The 18,583-nt window shown below is 34.8% G+C and overlaps 1 protein-coding gene across 5 annotated transcripts in view; it reads left to right on the forward strand.

Annotated features, from left to right (window-relative positions):
* Positions 1-18,278, forward strand: part of QKI (QKI, KH domain containing, RNA binding) — a 145,078-nt gene extending 126,800 nt beyond the window's left edge. The window contains exons 5-7 of one of the 5 annotated variants that reach the window (XM_008574547.1): positions 11,407-11,494; positions 13,036-13,311; positions 13,987-14,953. In XM_008574547.1, the coding sequence (XP_008572769.1) occupies positions 11,407-11,494; positions 13,036-13,311; positions 13,987-14,030 (408 nt within the window). In that variant the 3' untranslated portion in view covers positions 14,031-14,953. Of the gene's footprint in view, positions 1-11,406; positions 11,495-13,011; positions 13,312-13,986; positions 14,954-15,237 lie in introns of those variants that run through there. The other 4 variants (XM_008574544.1, XM_008574546.1, XM_008574545.1 and 1 more) reach the window with 4 other exon arrangements.
* The last annotated feature ends 305 nt before the right edge of the window (positions 18,279-18,583 follow it).

Genomic DNA, 18,583 nt, shown 5'->3' on the forward strand with positions numbered 1-18,583 from the left:
ACCATTCAACTGTGATTTAGATTTAAAAGTTTTACGATGGTGATTCTATCCTCTGACTGTCTCTCACATCTGTTGTCATTTCTCCATCTACACCATAATTATACTGGTTCATGAAATCATTATATGTTGCCTGATTAGTAACATATAATTGCCTCTTAACCTGTGTAATCCTCCGCCTTTAGTTTTACCTTTCCTAATATTTTCCGTACTGGAGCTAAAGTGGTGCTTTTGAAGTGCAAATCTAACCATGACTTTCTTTAAGTTACTCTAGTACATCCCCTTGCTGAAACAGAGCTTGCAAACAACTGTTACCTCACAAGTCTCATTATCTCATACTCTTGATTCTCAAGTTTTGAACATGATTTTCATTTTCTCAGAGCCACCCTCAAATCTTCCTTCCCTCTTCCTGTAACTTTTATTTGCCCTTTGGGTCTCAAATTATATATCATTGTGTATTGATATCCCCAGATTCTTCAGTTCTCTGTTCACCTCCAGCCCAGACTTATCTCACTTCCCTTGCAGTATGTTCCTGGAGAGTCCCTTCATCAATTTTAATTGTTTTAATTGCTAAAATTGCTTAATTATTTTTTTCTCCATTTCGTCTCTGCCCGCTATCCCCAGTGGGTTTCCAAAAGGGCAGACTTTTTATCTATTGTTAGTTAAAACCTATCCTAAAGAATAGTGTTCCAGTAAATACTTTTCTTAACAAAGAATCATTTCTTAAAGTTTCAAGGATTGTAATATGAAAAATGTTTCTGATAGCATATTTTGTAAAAATAGTAAAACATAGTAAGATATAAAATTGTAGTAACAACCATTAAAGGAAAAATCCCTATTCATAATAACATATAGATGGGAATAAAATTGTTAAATTTTCCCAAGTAGTAGATTATGGATAAATTTAAAAATATACTTTTAAATGAAATATAGAACCATCTAGATTTAGAAAGATAATACCTAAATCCATTTGTAAATCCAGATTAGTTAAGAATTTTTTTTTTCTTTCAGTGCCTGATATGTTCTACTAAATAGAAATATAATCCTTCCTTTGTAAGAGTAGTAGATTATGGATAAATTTAAAAATATACTTTTAAATGAAATATAGAACCATCTAGATTTAGAAAGATAGTACCTAAATCCATTTGTAAATCCAGATTAGTTAAGAATTTTTTTTTCTTTCAGTGCCTGATATGTTCTACTAAATAGAAATATAATCCTTCCTTTGTAAAAGCTTTAGAATTTGTCACTGTCTCTGTTTTCTTCCCCTTTGGTGGTATATCATTGATATCTTTTTCAAAATAGATAAGTTTTGTATATGTGGGAGGAAAATCTCTTGAGGCAGTTAACTTTCCTTCCTTAATGATCTCATCAAGTATCATAGGGAATTCCTTGACAGTCTGAGTGTACCTGTTCCTTCCCCAGTCCTCATGTTGACATTATGTACAGTTTAAACATTCACCCTAACATTGAAGTCACTTAACTATCAGCTATGGTTTACAAAACTCAGCTCTTTAACATAAAAACCCAGCATGTATTATTTCTTGACCACTTTATAATTTTGGGGTTTTTTTGATAGCTGTATGTTAGTAAAAGTTTATAAACTTATTGTTGTCACATTAATAGATATGGTGCAATTCTTAATAATCATAAAACATCTTAAAAAACATAGCAGCCACAAAGAATAAAGAAATGGCCAAAACTCAAAATTACCATGCATAATCAGTTTGTTAAGGAGCATAGTTTTATTGGTTAACTATAAATGTTAGTAAGGTTCATAGTTCTTCAGTAGAGGAACTTTTTATACTGCTTTCCTCTAATAAAATAACCTATGGTTTACTCCATAGAGTAGCTGTTTGACTCATAGTTGGTCCTGCTATAAAGGAAAAAATTCCTAAAGTTTTATTTCTACAATTGACTCCTATTCCTAATAGTCAACTTCTGTGTATAACTTTTTCACTGATTTACTTCATGCTTGTTTTAAAATAAATTATTTAGATTGCTGTATATATCATTTCCCAGTTAAAAATGGGGGGATATTTACAATTTACCTCAGAAGTAAAATATTCTTTATCCCTAAGCAGAATGATGTGTTATTTATATTCCAGATTTGCTTTATTGTTATTGATTCTTCAAGTGTGACTGAACACAACCTTGCTCCATAGCTCCTGTTGGATATCTAAGCAAAATAAGTATTCAAGTTCTTTATTAACATAATGGCACAAATTCCTATTTTTTGTTTAATTTTACTATAAAGTACAGCCAATGGGAGAAATAATACCTTTTACATACCTTACAGAGTTGTTAAATGAGATTAGAAAGGTTAAATTCTATATAAACTGTAAACACTTAAAATACAGACTTTTATTTGAATTCTAAGAAAAAATGAAATATTTAGTTTATTTTTTATCTGTCCAAAGAAAGATGAATCAGTCTCAACATCTTGAACAAGAATTATAGTGCAAAAGGCCTAAACTTGTCTGACTTCACTATAGTTGTTGTGGTGTATAATAGAGAGCAAATGCCACCAGATGACTTATGATAAAATGTCGGCCGTTCTTTCCTTTCCTTTGTTTTACCTTGGCCTAACTTTGAGCTTCAAAGTTCTGGTAAGCTATTTGCATTGAAGGGGTATGCCTTTAAATATTTTATGAAGCAACAAAGAAAAAAAAATAAGTAAGCAACCAAAATTAACTTTCTCAGGTGTCACTACAATGACTACATCCAGGTTGTAAGTGAAACTAGCAGTGGTGACTTAAAATTGCTCTGAGTAGAGGTAGCTTTCTACCTCTACTCTTCTTTGAGGTCATCAAGACTGTGCTTGATGGCTCAGAAATCTCATGAGTGTCTCCTAGTGAAAAATGGGTTACTTTGAAGAGTTCCTGTGGAAGAAGGACATTATGCAGTAGCATTACCTTGGAAATTTTGCAAGAGCAATTGTGGTGAATTAACACTTTTACCACAGATCTTCATTATTGAGCTTAGTACTCACGGTTAACCCCCTAAAACTGCATGCAACATTTTTTGCCTTTGTACTCGTGTATGCTTTCTAGATAAAGAATCTGTAGTTATCAGATCTGCTATTCGTTATTCATTCCCCATGCTTTTTCATTTGGTCTTCCAGTACACTGTGTGAAAACCCCTGTCATATGCAACATTTTTTGCCTTTGTACTCGTGTATGCTTTCTAGATAAAGAATCTGTAGTTATCAGATCTGCTATTTGTTATTCATTCCCCATGCTTTTTCATTTGGTCTTCCAGTACACTGTGTGAAAACCCCTGTCATGGTACCAGTTACACTTTATTGACCGTGCTTTACCATTCTGTCTCCCCCTACTAGACTATAAATCTGGAAGGTAAAGACCATATCTAATTCTTTATATCCCTTGGTAAGTGATTGGTATTGGGTACATAATTAGTATTTGGTAAAAATAAATGTCTTTGCTTTCCTGTGGGCTCAATGCTCATTCTGAATATGTGTGAGTTTAATATTAAGAAAATGTTTCAGAATTTTTCATCAGGCATTTATTATGACATCCTTCAGGGTCTGTCCACCTCCAGGCCCCTCCTATACCACTATGCATATACTTTTCTTATTTTTTACCTATTTCTCCCACCTCTAACAACTAATAGATTTTTAGACCATCATTATTTTCAGGTTTCTACTCTTCTCTTTATCTTCTACTGTGAGATAAGGCTCTTAAAAACTCCCAGTTTGTCTTTATGTGTACTACCTTCTGACTCAATCATATAATCTAATAATATCTACCCTAAAATATAATCAGTTGTAGAGTTCTTTTACAAAATGATGATGTGGCTCTACCTGTGTGGCCTGAATTTTGTATCAAAGTCTTTCAAATGTTTGTCATTTCTGTTAAGCTTAACTATAAAGAATAAACTCACAAGCTGTATCACTCTATTTAGCAAGCACTGGAAGAAATAAATGCATATTACTTTTCCTTTCTGAGATCATTACTACTTTTAAATGTCCTATTTATACATTGTTGAAGAAAAGACAGGGCATATTATCGTAAGGTAAAAAATCTTTGTTAGTTTTATATAATTTAAATTGAGGTAGCATCATGTATGCGTGTGTTTGAGTGTTTTAAGCTTTTCTCGTTAAAGTGCCTCATACTTTCTTCCTTGTCTCGTTTTATCTGTGAAAAGTTGTTGCTGTTAAATGAGTTATAATAATTAAGCAGGAATATGTCATATAGTGTTGTGAGAAATACAGAAAGATATGCAAAGCTTTCTTTCCTTACTGTGTGTCTAACATTTTGACCCATGAATTTGTCAGTGAAACAGCAGTCTTTTTTTTGGTATATGTATCATTTGAACTGAGGGTACTTTGAAAAAGGTAAGTAGGCTACAGTGTCCAGGTGAAGTAATGAGGCTCTTCACCTAAGCAAAGCAGTTCTCATACATTTCTTCAATATTGGGTTTCTGTCGTGATCCAGGGAATTTCTCTAATGGTCTTGGATTTGAAGACATCCTTTTTTGTGTGTTGGACTTAGCACAGTATCTACATGATACTACATGCTCATTAACCATCTGTTAAGTAACAGAAAATAGCAGACTGGGGGAAGAAAGAAGCATGGAATCAAGGAAACTTTAATCTAAAAAGAAATAGCAGTTCAGCATGATTGGCACAGAGAGTTCACATAGACTTGTCACAAAATGAGGATGATCTAAGAGGAGAGGAAGTTGGCATGGCCATCAGTGAAAGTCTAGGAAGTTCAAATTACAGGAAGTAGTGATTGCGGAGGGCGGGGAGCCCCTTGTCTTCTGTATCAGTTGGAAAACAGAAACCACACTAGGTATTTCAACAGAGAGAATTGATAAAGGAATTGGTTAAATAGGTGTTTAGAACTGAAAAAGGAGAAAAGGGGACAGGAATACAGATTTAGAAACTGCAGGAATCAGCTATTACCCCAGGGTTGGCAGATAAAAGAGAAGAACTTGCTACTACTATTAGATCTTAGACACTTTGAGAAGGTGCTCTGCAGAGGTGGAACTGAAACCTTTGATGTGGTGCTACGTGGCTGATACCGGGACCTTAGGAGCTCAGAGGAATGGACGCTGTGTAGCTGGTGCTGGTAGCTTATGAGGGAGAGGTGGAGCTGCACAATGAAGCTGGTTCTAGAAGTACTGGGAAAGAAATGTGGAGCCTGGAAACACCTGCCTCTGGCAAGTGCATAGCTGAGAAGAGCTGCACACAGGAAGGAGCGTGTCCCTTCTCCCCTCATCCGGTTCTTCAGGCTCACTTTAACACCCCTGCCCCAGAAAACCAAATGGTAAAGAAGTAATTATAGACTCTTAGACAAAGCATTTGAAAGCATATGGCAGGTCAGTTTGGAACTTAATAACTGCAACATCATCTTTGAGAAAAATTCTGAAAACTGTGAAAGCATATTTTTCTACTAACTTTAGGATACGTTGGAGTAAGTTGACCCTAGATTGGTATTCAACTACCTGACATCTTCACTTAGGTGTTTAAAATAGATATTTCAAACTTAACCTTTCAGAATAGAACTTTTGATATCATATCCCTCAACTTTTATCATCTCGTTAAATGGAGCTACTATTTTATTGCTTAATCCAAAAACCTAAACATCATTCTTCAGTTTCTCTTTTTCCCTTATCCCCTACATCCAACTGATTATCAAGTCCTGTCAGGTTAATTTACTTTTTTCATCTTCATTATTACCTCCATCCAAGTCCAATTCATCATCTTCTGTTGCCTGGGCTATATTAAAGCTTGTGGCCAGTCTCATAAATCATACTGGAGCCCCCAACAGTCCATCTATGAAATAGCAGAATGAGCTTTTTTTTTTTTGTCCTTTTCGTGACCAGTAAGGGGATCACAACCCTTGGTGTGGTGTCGCCCACACCGCGCTCAGCCAGTGAGCGCACTGGCCATCCCTATATAGGATCCGAACCCGCGGGGGGCATTGCTGCGCTCCCAGCGCCACACTCTCCCGAGTGCGCCACAGGGCCAGCCCCAGAATGAGCTTTTAAAGAGAAGTTTTGTTATGTCACTCCCCTCTTTAAAACCCTGTATTTAAATTGTCAGGTAAATTCTTTATCAGACTTTTGCCTGACAAACCTGACATGGAAGATGAAGGCAATGATTGGTATTAAACTTGTTTATAAAATGTGGTCACTCTTTGTTTTCCCTTTTTCTCTACTCATTTGTTATTCAGCTCTTACTCCCCAAGTAAATTACTCTTGTATTTTTTGTGTTTGGAAAACCTTTTCTACACATTTTAAATGTATAGATAAGTAAGAATCAATTTTTAAATGTATTGAGGAAGTTCACTTTTGCAAAGCATTGGAGGCTGCAAAGAAGACTGATTTATTCGTTATTGGTTATTTAGGGACATAAGTCATATGAGAAATTTTGTGTAACCAGCATCAAAAAATAGAATAAACAATATAGCACATGGCTGTATATTATCTATCCCCCCCCAAAATAAGCAGCATGGATTTATGAAAGTAATACCATTATGTGTGGGAGTGGTTAGAAAAGTCTGGGCTCTAGGAAAGGAAAATGATCTGAGCTATTTGGAAAAGGAGTACACAAGATGCTTCTAGACAGGAGACTGTCTAATTCAGAGGCAAATAAGCACCAGGTCTTTCCTAGGAGACTGTAGAAAGATGATTTTGACTAATTCAAAATATTTGCAAATAAGGCTGTTTTTATAAGTTATTCAATGCCTTGAATGCTACACCGGAGATTTTAGGCTTTTCTCACAGACAGCAGTTGAAATTATTTTTTTAGTTGATCCGGTTTTAATGATTTGGAAATATTTATACATTTGTTTTAGCTCTCTGTGGTAATTAATTGCATTGTTGTAGCTTTTTTTTTTTTTGCACGTGTGCTTTATGGATTTTTAAATACAAAATAAACATGATTTTCTTCATTTCAAATGTGAGGTCTTTGAATTCAAATGGTGTTTCCATTTAAAAGGCATCACATCATTGGAGAAGGTATAATGTAACGGTTAAACATAAGGACTTTGAATAAGGTACTCTCGGTTGGAAGCCAGTATTACAATGTTACCCTGTATAACTATGGATAAGCTGCCTAACCTATATGAGCCTCAGGGATGATATAGTACCAGTATCAAAGATTTTGTTATGAAACATTAATACTTAGATGAAAAAGATCTAATATCTAGTTCTAATAAAGTAGAACAACGTATGAATTGTTCTGCTTTAAAATGTTGAAACCCTGTTACTTTCCTCTAATATTAAACATGACTATTTCTATTACTTTAACATAGTTGCTTTACATAGCTGATAGCACACCTATATCTTACTGTTATTTATGCACAAATTTTAAACTATGTATTTATATATATCTGTAATCTGTTGCCCATAATTGCAAACCCCCCAAAATTCAGAAAAGTATGTTTATAGTCTATCTTTATTTCACTTAGTGTTAGTATTTTTTTGTTTATTTATTGTATTATAAGACTTTTCCCCCAGGCCCTACTTGGGAGTATTATATAACCTATAGTATGCTATCTTTGTACAAACCTGAAAAATTCTGAAATTCTCAAGACACTTCTCTGATGCCACAGTTTTTAGCTTTTAGCAAGTGTTTGCTATATTTTTGAACCTTCATGTTTCTAAAGGTAATATTCATGTTTAAATATTTTACATAATTTTTATACAAAATAAAAGGGAAATGTTCATCCTGCCCTATGACGCAGCAACACCACTCCTTATCTAATATGAAAACATATTCACACACACAAGAAAGCCTTGTTTGAGAATTTTTATAGTGGCTTTATGCAGTGTCCCCAAACTGCAAATAACCAAATGTCTATAGCAGAAGAGTGGATAAATAAAATACTACTCAGACATTACAACAAATGAACTATTGATACATGCAGCAATATGGATGAGTTGCATAAATCTTATGATGAGGGAAAGAAGTTGGACACAAAAAATTATATATATTTCCATTATATGCAGTTCTACCATAGGCAGACTAAACTGTGGTGTGGTAGAAATCAGACTGGTGGTTGCAGCTTTGAGGCACAAGGGGACTTTATGGCTTGGTGGAAATGCCCTGTGTCTTGATGTGCTTTCATCAAAACTAATGGAATGTTACACTTAAGGTCTTGGGATTTTGCTGCATATAAATTGTATTTCACTTTTTTAAATGATTTAAAAATATAGGGCAAATACTTAAATGAAAAGTTATGAGATTCCAGACAGTCACTTGAATTCAGCATTATAAAATACGATTTTATGACCTTATGTTGGTTGCTTAAGAGCAGTTTCTTTTGTTACAAATGAAAAAAGTCAGTGTTCCATCTCTGCAGAGATTGTTCTTGTTGAACATTCTCCAAGATACCTTGCGAAATGCCTTAGAAGTGAGATGTGTAACTTCAGGATGCCATATTGATCAGTTGTTAACTTTGAGAAAAGAGGAGAGGTCAAATAAACTCCTGGTCTGAAGTCTGGGTAGTAGAAGCTCTAGAGCTTCTGGACTATGTAGAAAACAGTAACAGGTTTTTTTTAATCTGAACTAGTATTTGAAATAGAGGTGGCGTACATCTTTAACAGTGTTCTGGCAGGTACATAGTGCCAATTTTATTGTCAAAACCAGGACAGTAAGGTTGAAATGACCACTTCCATGCAAAAGTAATTCTATGATGAATCTGTCGTCTCAAGACAAACAGCGTCATGCTCTGAGTAGTGGAAGTGGTTAGGAGGTGGGAGTGATAAGAACGTGAGAGTGAAGCGAATTCTGGAGTGAGACCACCAGGGTTAGATGTCAGCTCTGCCAACTAAATCCTGTACTCTTCTGGGAAGCATTAGTGTAGCCTGCCATAATGAGCTATAATCCAGTGTAGTATAGTCACCTCCATGACATCATTATGGCATACTGCACCAACACCTCCTAGTGAAGGCTATACTGCTCTGATTTTTATTGGGGTGATCTCTGCTCTGTTTTCAGTCTTCTGTACCGTTCAGAAGACACACATCTGTGCGCACACCCTGGTGGGCACACACGCATTTCTTCCATCGTCTCTTTGTCTTTCTCCCATGTTGGACAGTGCATCACCAGCTGAGTGGTTATTTTATTATCTAAAAAACGTTCAATTCAAGCATGTTTTCAAGCACTTACTCTCTCTGCACAAGACTTTTCTTTCATCTTTATTTATTCCTTGTTGGAGGTAATTTTGCCCTTTTGTTTGCTGACATTTTCAGACTTGCACTAGTACTTTCTTACTGTGGAAGGTGGCTGGAGGTGTACCTATTATTGCTTTTCTTTTAATTTTTTTTATTTGTATAATTTTTAATACTTTGGGTGTTCTTCCATTATTATATGTAGGTTTAAATTTGAAACAACTTGATAAGTTAATTTTTAGTATTATTAGTTTTTAGTGAACAAGTTTAAGCAGTTTTATCATAACGGATTTCTAATTCTTCCCTTCCAGTAGTAGCTTACTTTTTTTTTTAACAAGTTGTTTCTGTATCTTTCAAGGAAATCACATTTATTTATTTTTTATTCATCTTTGTACAAGTTGATAGGGGTCAAGGAACCAAGTATCTTCTCCCTGTGCTTCAAACAGCTGAGCTATCTGGCCAGCCCAAGTTCTAAAAAAAAAAGTTGGACACATTAAACATTGTCTTCATGATGTTTTCACTTATCTTTTTACTTAATTCTTTGTGATTTATTAAAGGCCCACTCAGCGATTCTATTTACTTCAAATTGTAGTAACTATTCACTGCTATAATGACAAAGATAGCATTTTGTGTATCGTTAACAGTTATAATAGAAAAGCAGGACTGAGAAGTTTATCACTTGTCCTAGACCTGCCCTTTTTTTGAATCAGGGAGGACCAAAATTATATCAGGAAAATGTATCATTACTTTCTTTTCAGATATTAAGTCCTGAGGATCAGATGGTACATAAAGGTGGGGACACTTAGTTCCATCTGTACCACCGTCTTCAGGGATGAAACTTGAGAGAAGGACCTTCATCTACTCCCTTTTGCTGTGGCTGGTTAAGTTTATACTGTAGGACATAGACATTTAAGATTTGGAAATAAAGATTTCTCATGCCATTCATTTAAAAATAAGTCCTAGCAAATAATTTGGGAGAATGGGTAAATGGGGGTTAGGCTCTATTCTCATAGAGCTTACTTTGGGAGTGGTGATATCCATCAAACTATAATTGAAGGCAGAAGCAGTGTTATCTAGGGATGGCCCCTTGAGAAGGTAGCATCAGGTTGAAGTGTGTGGGGATAGGTGGGTGATTTGGAAAGAGGAAGGTGTATAACCGTGTGCAAAGGAGCATATGCAATGAGGGAAATGGTAGTATGCACAGGATGAGTAATGGGGGGTGATCTGGTTAGATTTATAAAATTAGATAGGTATATGAAATAGAAGATTAATGGATTTAACTTGAGAAGATAGTTTGGGGCCAGATCATATTTTTAGATATAGCAAAAATCCATGAAAGAGTTTGAGATGTGAGAATGTTAAGAAACATTGAGATGAAAGTTGTGTTTTGGGCAATTAGTCTGGCCCTTGTATGTAGATGAATTGAAGGACAGCCACCATTAACCGAATATTTTAGTAGTTTTGTGGCTACATCAACAATGACTAGAACAGGGGTTACAACAATAAATGGAAAGAGTGGGGCAAATCCAAGGTAAATGGCCAAACATTTTGGTAATGAGAGATGATACTGGTTTGTCTGTCATTGTAGCATAGTTGTTTTTAGTGCCCCTTTTTGCTTTCCAGTGTTTCCTGGTTTGGACAATAAATCATATGGTGAACTTAAAGATAGAGTACCATAGAATTGATAGCACTTGCTAATTAGACTGGGGGAGTGGATAGGGATGGTAGCATAAGAGAGCCAATTATACAATTTTTAGAAATTCTTATGATTATTATAATTCCACTAAATTTTCCTTTTGGGAGAACTAAGTATAAAATTCCTTTACCTGAATACCACAATTAAATCTTATATGTATAAAATATGTTTTGTGCTTTTTTTTAATGAATACACTTCGTTTAGGATTATTCAGCAAAATGGGAGATGCTGAAGAGAATATTCTATACTTAAACTTATCTAACATTTTCATTTATTTCCATCTAAAAGCAAAGCTATTTGAGAGAACTTTAATAAGTCAGTGTAGCTTACATATTTCAAGTAGAAATGCAGCCAGTGGCCATTGAGAATACCCTGTGTACCACCAACATGCCATCACTGAGAAAATGGGCTTTAGTATGTCAGCGCCTTTTCATTCCCGATTTTTTTTTTCCATGATTGAAACAGGTGGCTGTAGTCACATAATATCTATTTTAAGTGTGTAGCTGTAGCTGTGAGTTATGTGGACGATCTCAAATGCTTACTGCTCTTATGTTTTCCGTGTACAGGCAGAAGGAGAAGACAGCCTGAAGAAGATGCAGCTAATGGAGCTTGCGATTCTGAATGGCACCTACAGAGATGCCAACATTAAATCACGTAAGATGAGACTGAGGCCCAGGGTTACAGCCATCTCAGATGTTTTGTCTGTAGACCTTTTTCCTTTGGCAGCACAACACATGAACAGTTAAAGTGAGGAGTTCAAGAAATTGTGTAACTTTATATGGGACTGACAGTCCTATTTTTAATGTTTTTGTGAATTGGGGACACGCTCTATTTTACGCCAGCATGTCTAAGTTTGGGGTTTGAAAACTTTTATTCTGATGAAATTTCAACCTCTAGGGCCAGCCCGTGGCTCACTTGGGAGAGTGTGGTGCTGATAACACCAAGGCCACGGACGGGTTCACATCCCCATATAGGGATGGCCAGTTAGCTCACTTGGGAGAGAACGTGGTGCTGACAACACCAAGTCAAGGGTTAAGATCCCCTTACCGGTCATCTTTTTAAAATAAATAAATAAATAAATAAAAAATAATTCAACCTCTAAATTCAAGAATTTCAAGAAATTTCCTGTTCAGTTATCTACAGTTTTAAGGCTTTCAGCTTTTGTTATATTTATGCAAAAGACAAAATTATGAAAGCTTTTTAAAAAAAAAACTTATTTGAAGTGTATGAATGAAATGACCCTCCTTATTGAATTCTTTCCTTTCGCCTTGCTTGCATGTTTCCCTCCAAATTTTTTCCCTATTGATTTTATATGTGAGTTCACAGAAATCAGTGGGTGTTCAGCCCTGTTGTTTTGTTTATGTGTATCTGTGCATGTTTTTATAAGCTATAGGAAGATTGCTTTTTTATATTTAAAATGAAATAATGTAAACTTTGTTGTTCGAGGTAAAAATCTAAGGTTTGCACGTGTCATTCATATGGATATATCATATTTAAATTATTAATTTTTTTAAAGAAATAAAATTTAAAGTCCTAGCCAGCTTTCCAAAATGTAGGCAACCCAGTGGGCTTAGAAGTAGTTACTTTACAAATGGTTGACATTAATTTACTCATGAGAATGAGAATATATCATTAATAGTCATGAATTTAGTCATCTATGAGGTCCTAAAGATGCAGAACATTTATATATAAACCTAGTGGTGACTTGACTAACCTAATAAAAGGAAAAAAATTGTTTTAATTTGAAAGTGAAGCTACACTTTTGAAATTTGCCAAAACTGTTTCTGTGGACTCCAATTACAAATTTTTTCCAAAGATCTTTTAATGCAAGTGTTTCCTTGTGCTTCCGCATGCACATTTAGTCTCATGAAAGACATGGATGTTTCAAATACATGAACTAAAAATAACATATGTTAATGATCTTATTCATTTATTTTACAGTGGCTTTTTAATTTTTGCACATTTACTCAATCACATTGGGATAAGGGAAAGCTGTTGGCATTTTATTGGTGTGCTTTGGCATTTTTGTGTGATCAGCGCATGTACTAATGATTTCCTTTTATTTTTCTTCTTTTCTGCTTTTTCCTTTCTTTTTCCTATCCCCTTCTCATTTTTCCATATTTTATACTGCTATCTCTATATTTCTTTCTAAATTTCTTTGCTTACTGTAGCAGCCCTTGCCTTTTCTCTTGCAGCAACAGCCCAGGCTGCTCCAAGGATCATTACTGGGCCTGCTCCTGTTCTCCCACCAGCTGCCCTGCGTACTCCTACGCCAGCTGGCCCTACCATAATGCCTTTGATCAGACAAATACAGACCGCTGTCATGCCAAACGGAACTCCTCACCCAACTGCTGCAATAGTTCCTCCAGGTCCCGAAGCTGGTTTAATCTACACACCTTATGAGTACCCCTACACGTTGGCACCAGCTACATCAATCCTTGAGTATCCTATTGAACCTAGTGGTGTATTAGGTAAGTTCTCTCTAATGTTAATGACATTCTTCATAAATTTTACTGCCCTGGATTTTGAGATGATTTTGTCAGTTTTAGAGAGGCAAGACAAGTTTACTTCCATTAGGAAAAACAAAACTAAATTTTAATTTTGTTTCACCCTGTCATAAGGGTTCCCCTTTTAAATAATTGCATCTTAAGTTTTGTCAGATTCGCTTTGGTTGGCTAAATTTGTTATGTACATTTTAAACAAAGTACTTTTCACATTTGACATTGCGAGATTATTCTGAGTTTAGGTCCTATCCCAGTAGCCCATCGCCTCCATCACCTCCACCTCCCAGATTTAAATTCTTTTGTCTCACAAATTTATTTAATGGTCAGCTAAATTTCAAATTTCTATGTGAAAGAATGAGATCTTTATAAAATTTATAACATTGTATGTGTTTTTTAATATTTGTGATCAGTTCAAATATGAAAGGGGGCAGATAAATAGTTGCATTCCTAAGGTTTTTTAGTTTTTGTCTTTTGAAGTCCTAGTTAATAGTAGTAAGTACAAAATAGATGAGTAAATTCCAAGTCACTGAATTCAGAATCACACTTGGAGCAAAAATTAAGATCATGCTATAAACGCTTGGTTTTACATGAACAAAAAGTGGTGTGCTCGAAAAAGACATTACTGATGCCTTTTTTTTATAGAGTGGATTGAAATGCCAGTCATGCCTGATATTTCAGCCCATTGACTTGCTGGATGAAGGACTAGAATACAGCAGCTGTTATAACACGACCAGTCAATGTGGAACAAACTGTTTCTGTGCAACCCCTTTGTTTTATCAGACAGAATTTGAATACGTTTTATTTCCTGAATTGTATATGACCTTGGTGCTGCGTGCATGCTGTTGACTTTAGGACTTTTAAAGTTTTTTTCCCCAGCACTAATAGTGATTTATAAAAATTTGAAAGTCTTTATGAACATGGACACCAGGATTTAAACTCGAAAATTCATTGTTCAATTAAAGAAAGCCACAGTGCTCTGTATGTTATCTGTGTGTGTGCATGCATTCAGGTGCCTTTTGTTTTATGAACAAATACATTTTATTGTATGTTTTTTTCATTTATCTCTACATCATTGTATAAATTACAGGTCAGAATTATACCACAGAACTGTTTATGAGAGGCTTGTTTCTGTTGCACATTTCTTGAAGCATTTTAAAAATAACCTGTAACCTGTAACCTTGTTTAAGTTTTCCTTTCTATTAATACTCTGTCCTGTGGCCCTATGCATGCTCCTTCCCTCAGAACTCCTCTCTGCTGCACCCACAGCATCTGTTCCCGAGGAGTTATGACTCTTGACTTCCTGCAGAGCTGGGGCTCTTAGCCACCAGTTGCCGTTCCAGCACTTTCAATGCAAGATCTCCCTGATTTTGCCACATGGAATTATACTTGTGTATGATTAGCTTATCTAAAATGATGGACCAGTTTACTGCTTAGAAACAGCAAGAGGCATTGCAGTAAAATTTGTTTCTCATTGTAAAGCAACATTTTTTTTTTGGTAAATTTTTATTTATAAGAGCCTAACTATTAGACTGGCAAAATGAAGAGCAAAATATGCAGATACCTAATTTGCATTCATAAGGTGAATAATAAAGAGTACTAAATGAAAAAATCTGTTACAATCAATTTTATTTCTTGCTCTGCCACCTAAGCAGTAAAATATGACTGACCACTTGCAGAACTGAGAAAATTATTTTAAATTGCTAAGTTATAGTAAATTTGCACACAGATAACATGCATGCTGTATATCAATTCTCACATTAAATCATTTTAAAATAAGCAGTGCCCTTCAAAACAGATGCAGACATGTGTGTTGGTAGTAGTGAGGAGGAGATTGGTATTAGCATCAAATCTTCATTGATGACTAATTTTTAATTCCCTTCCTTTTATCTTTAGGTATGGCTTTCCCAACGAAAGGCTAAGAATTCAAGAACGGTCTTAACTGAACCCTCATCAGATCTGAATTTAACAAATGCTTAGTCTCAGCAACCTCCGGGGGAAAAAAAGCTTAGCCTAGCAGTCAGTGACTTACTTGCACTTTTTGCACATAGATATAAAGTAAAATTATGTTATTAATTTGGTTTAGTCTGTAATACTACAAAGTAATGGTAATTTATAAAGGAGTGTATAGTAGTATACTGACTGCTAAGTGTACTATACTGTTTGCTTTACTAATCACCTAATTCATTGCAGTTCATACTTATTGACTCAAAGTTTAAAACCACAATCTGTAGGCTTTAAGAATTGCTTTTAAACCTTTTTAAGTGATAAACTCTGGAAGTGGTCTTAAGGTTAGCAAGTAATTGTCAGTATTAAACATGGCATTATTTAAGTAGTCCTGCTGCAAGAAAGGCACTTCAGTGAATATGTGACTAGTAAAGCTTAAATATGTTTGGATCTCTTAGAGTTAATGAAATACTGTAACTTGGGGATTGTAAATGAATGGATAAAATAGGTTAAGGCCAAGATGTTTGAAATGAATGCAATTAATAGATGCATATATATGTGACATACTATGGTTAATTTTTAAACTACTGTGCCTTAACATGTTTCTTAAAACAAACTTTTGTAGTAAATGAACGTTTGAAATCCATTTTGATAAACCTGCTGTTAATGTGTTTTTTTCCCCTTGCGAATGTTTTCTAACTTTGTCTTGGTAATTGCAATTTAACTAGGTGCGGTGGCTACTAAAGTTCGAAGGCACGATATGCGTGTCCATCCTTACCAAAGGATTGTGACCGCAGACCGAGGTTAGTTTAGTTCTGCAGTTCTTGTTTATAAGAAATGCGTTGGGTGTCCATAAAATTTGCAACACCACACCTGATGGAAAAATGTAACTGCTTACCTGCACACCATTTCTTTTCCTTTTCTAAATTCGTTTATAATAATTGACAGATTTAAGGGGTTGGGTTTTTTGTTTTGTTTTTTTCTCCCTTCATTTTTTAACTTATTAAATATTCTATCATTATGTACTATGATTTATTCCTACTAAAACATAAACTAGTCAATTTGGGGAGCTATTAAATTTTGATGTTGCCTTAATTATTTTTCGGTAATAACTTTTGCTAAATACCTTTTAATTGTTCTGAAATTTTGGGTTGGTATTGCAAAATAAATTGAACGGATGGTGCTTTAATGAAAGAAGTAAAGGAATATGTGCCTCCTGTGTACTTTTGGAGAAAACTGAAGATTTAGTTTCCATTTTTCATTATAATAAAATATTTGAGCCACTGTATAAACATGATGGTGTACATGTCAAGTACTTAGCTGAAATCAACAAAGTAAGGACTGTGAAGATAACTTTCATAAAATAATTCCCTTTTATTCTTACATTCTCTTGCCAAAATGGATCCTTTGATTTTTGTCATTTGCTGCTAAAATATATTATCTGAAGGTAAACTATCTCTTGCGTTCTTTGATGATACAAGATACAGTTGTTTGAGTATCCTTTTTTCTAACCTGTGACTGACTGGAAAATAAGTCTTCATTTTTCTCCTTTTCAACATTTGTAATTTGTGTCCTGTGCCCTTGGACCCTTTTATAAATTATTTATGTTTATTGAGGAGTGATATTTTCGGTTTATTGACATTGAATTTGTTTTCTAAGGTTTTCATCACACGATAGGAATCCCAAGCATGGTAGAAAAGGATTTTTCACAAGCTTCTCTTACGGCACTTTTATGTCCTACTAATGAATTTATCATAATCTCTAATTTTAGTGGGAAAAAAGTGATGCATTTACACTGAAGCCATACATCTTCTATGAATTTATGAATAGACCTACTTGCTTCACATGTTACCTTTAATACTGATAATAAATATTGGACACAACTGTTGTCTACATCAGAAATGCCTTTCCAAAGACATTGATGATATTTATTTAGCATTACACATAAAGAGCCCTGAAGACTTTTATGTAATATATACAGTACTTGTTGATAATTCAATGAACAAAACAGACCCCAAACTCAGTGATTATCTATGAAGATAATACTCCTTGTAAGTGGTAAGTGTGTTATGTATAAGCACATATACCACTCTTCTTGCATCAGAGCAAGTCTCCTAGGGATGGGGAAATTTTTAAAAAGAGGTTTCACTTTAGGTTTAAAGAAATTGGCTGATTTCATGAATAATTTGAAGCTTTATTCATTCTACCAATGTCTAAAATAGTTCTAAAGAGTATTTAAAGTAGTTTTTTTCTGTTAATCTTTCCCTGTATTCCCCTTTTTGGAGATTTCTTATAATTTTAACACAATAATAATTATTGGCCTACTTAATATTCCAGTGCTTTGAGATAGTTGAAAATAATAGAAGATGATTTTATTGTATTTGGAAACTGACAACACATTCCATGCGTGGTTCTTTTGTAGTTATGTGTTTTGATTAGTCCTGTCACTGTTTTTTTTCAAAATGCAATGTCAGCAAACCGAAATGCTTTTTTTTTTTTTTTTTTTTTAAATAAATGACAGAATACTCGTATACTTACTATCACTGTATGCACTCATTGGGTCTAAGGGAGATGTCTGAAGTCCTCTACTTAAATCATTTTATGATACTACTGTTTTCTCTATTTTTGAGGTTTTTTATTATTTAAAAGAAGTTTTGAGAAGATTGTTATAAGTGTTCATTTAATACAAGGAAACTCAGTCCTTGGAAGTATAACCATGTAATTCTATATGAGCACTTGGAGTACTACATGGTTGACCAATATCTAGTTCTTTACTAAAAATAAACCCACCTCTATACATATTTTAAAACTGAATTTGAAGCCTATAAAAGACCAACTGACTTTTTAGTTGTAATGAACTATAAGTGGTTTTGCACGGTTGACACACACAGCCTGTACTGTGGGAGGCCAGGACTTGGCAGAGGATTTATTCTAGGTATACTGCTATATATAAATAGTAGCTTGCTTTGTTTATGTATTCCACACTCAAAGAAACATAATCAGAAATCTTTCTGAGTAATGGTTTTATAAAAACCATCAGTTACATAACTCGCAATAGAACCTGCACTGAATAGTAGTAAAGCAATAAGGCCCAATTCATCCCACAGCACTGATCATCTTTTAATGTCCCACCCTAAGCGAACGGTAAGAAGGCCTCTCTTAAGAAGGGGAGACAGATGGCCCTTAACTACTCAGTGACAGAGGCAGTTACTGTGAGAGACTTATAGGAATCTGTGTCTTCTCCTGGCGAAGGCAAAGCTCTCTCTGAATGTACTGTGTGATGATGCATCATGCA

Source organism: Galeopterus variegatus, unplaced genomic scaffold (assembly GCF_000696425.1).
Source record: "Galeopterus variegatus unplaced genomic scaffold, G_variegatus-3.0.2 Scaffold1062, whole genome shotgun sequence".
NCBI lineage: Eukaryota > Metazoa > Chordata > Mammalia > Dermoptera > Cynocephalidae > Galeopterus > Galeopterus variegatus.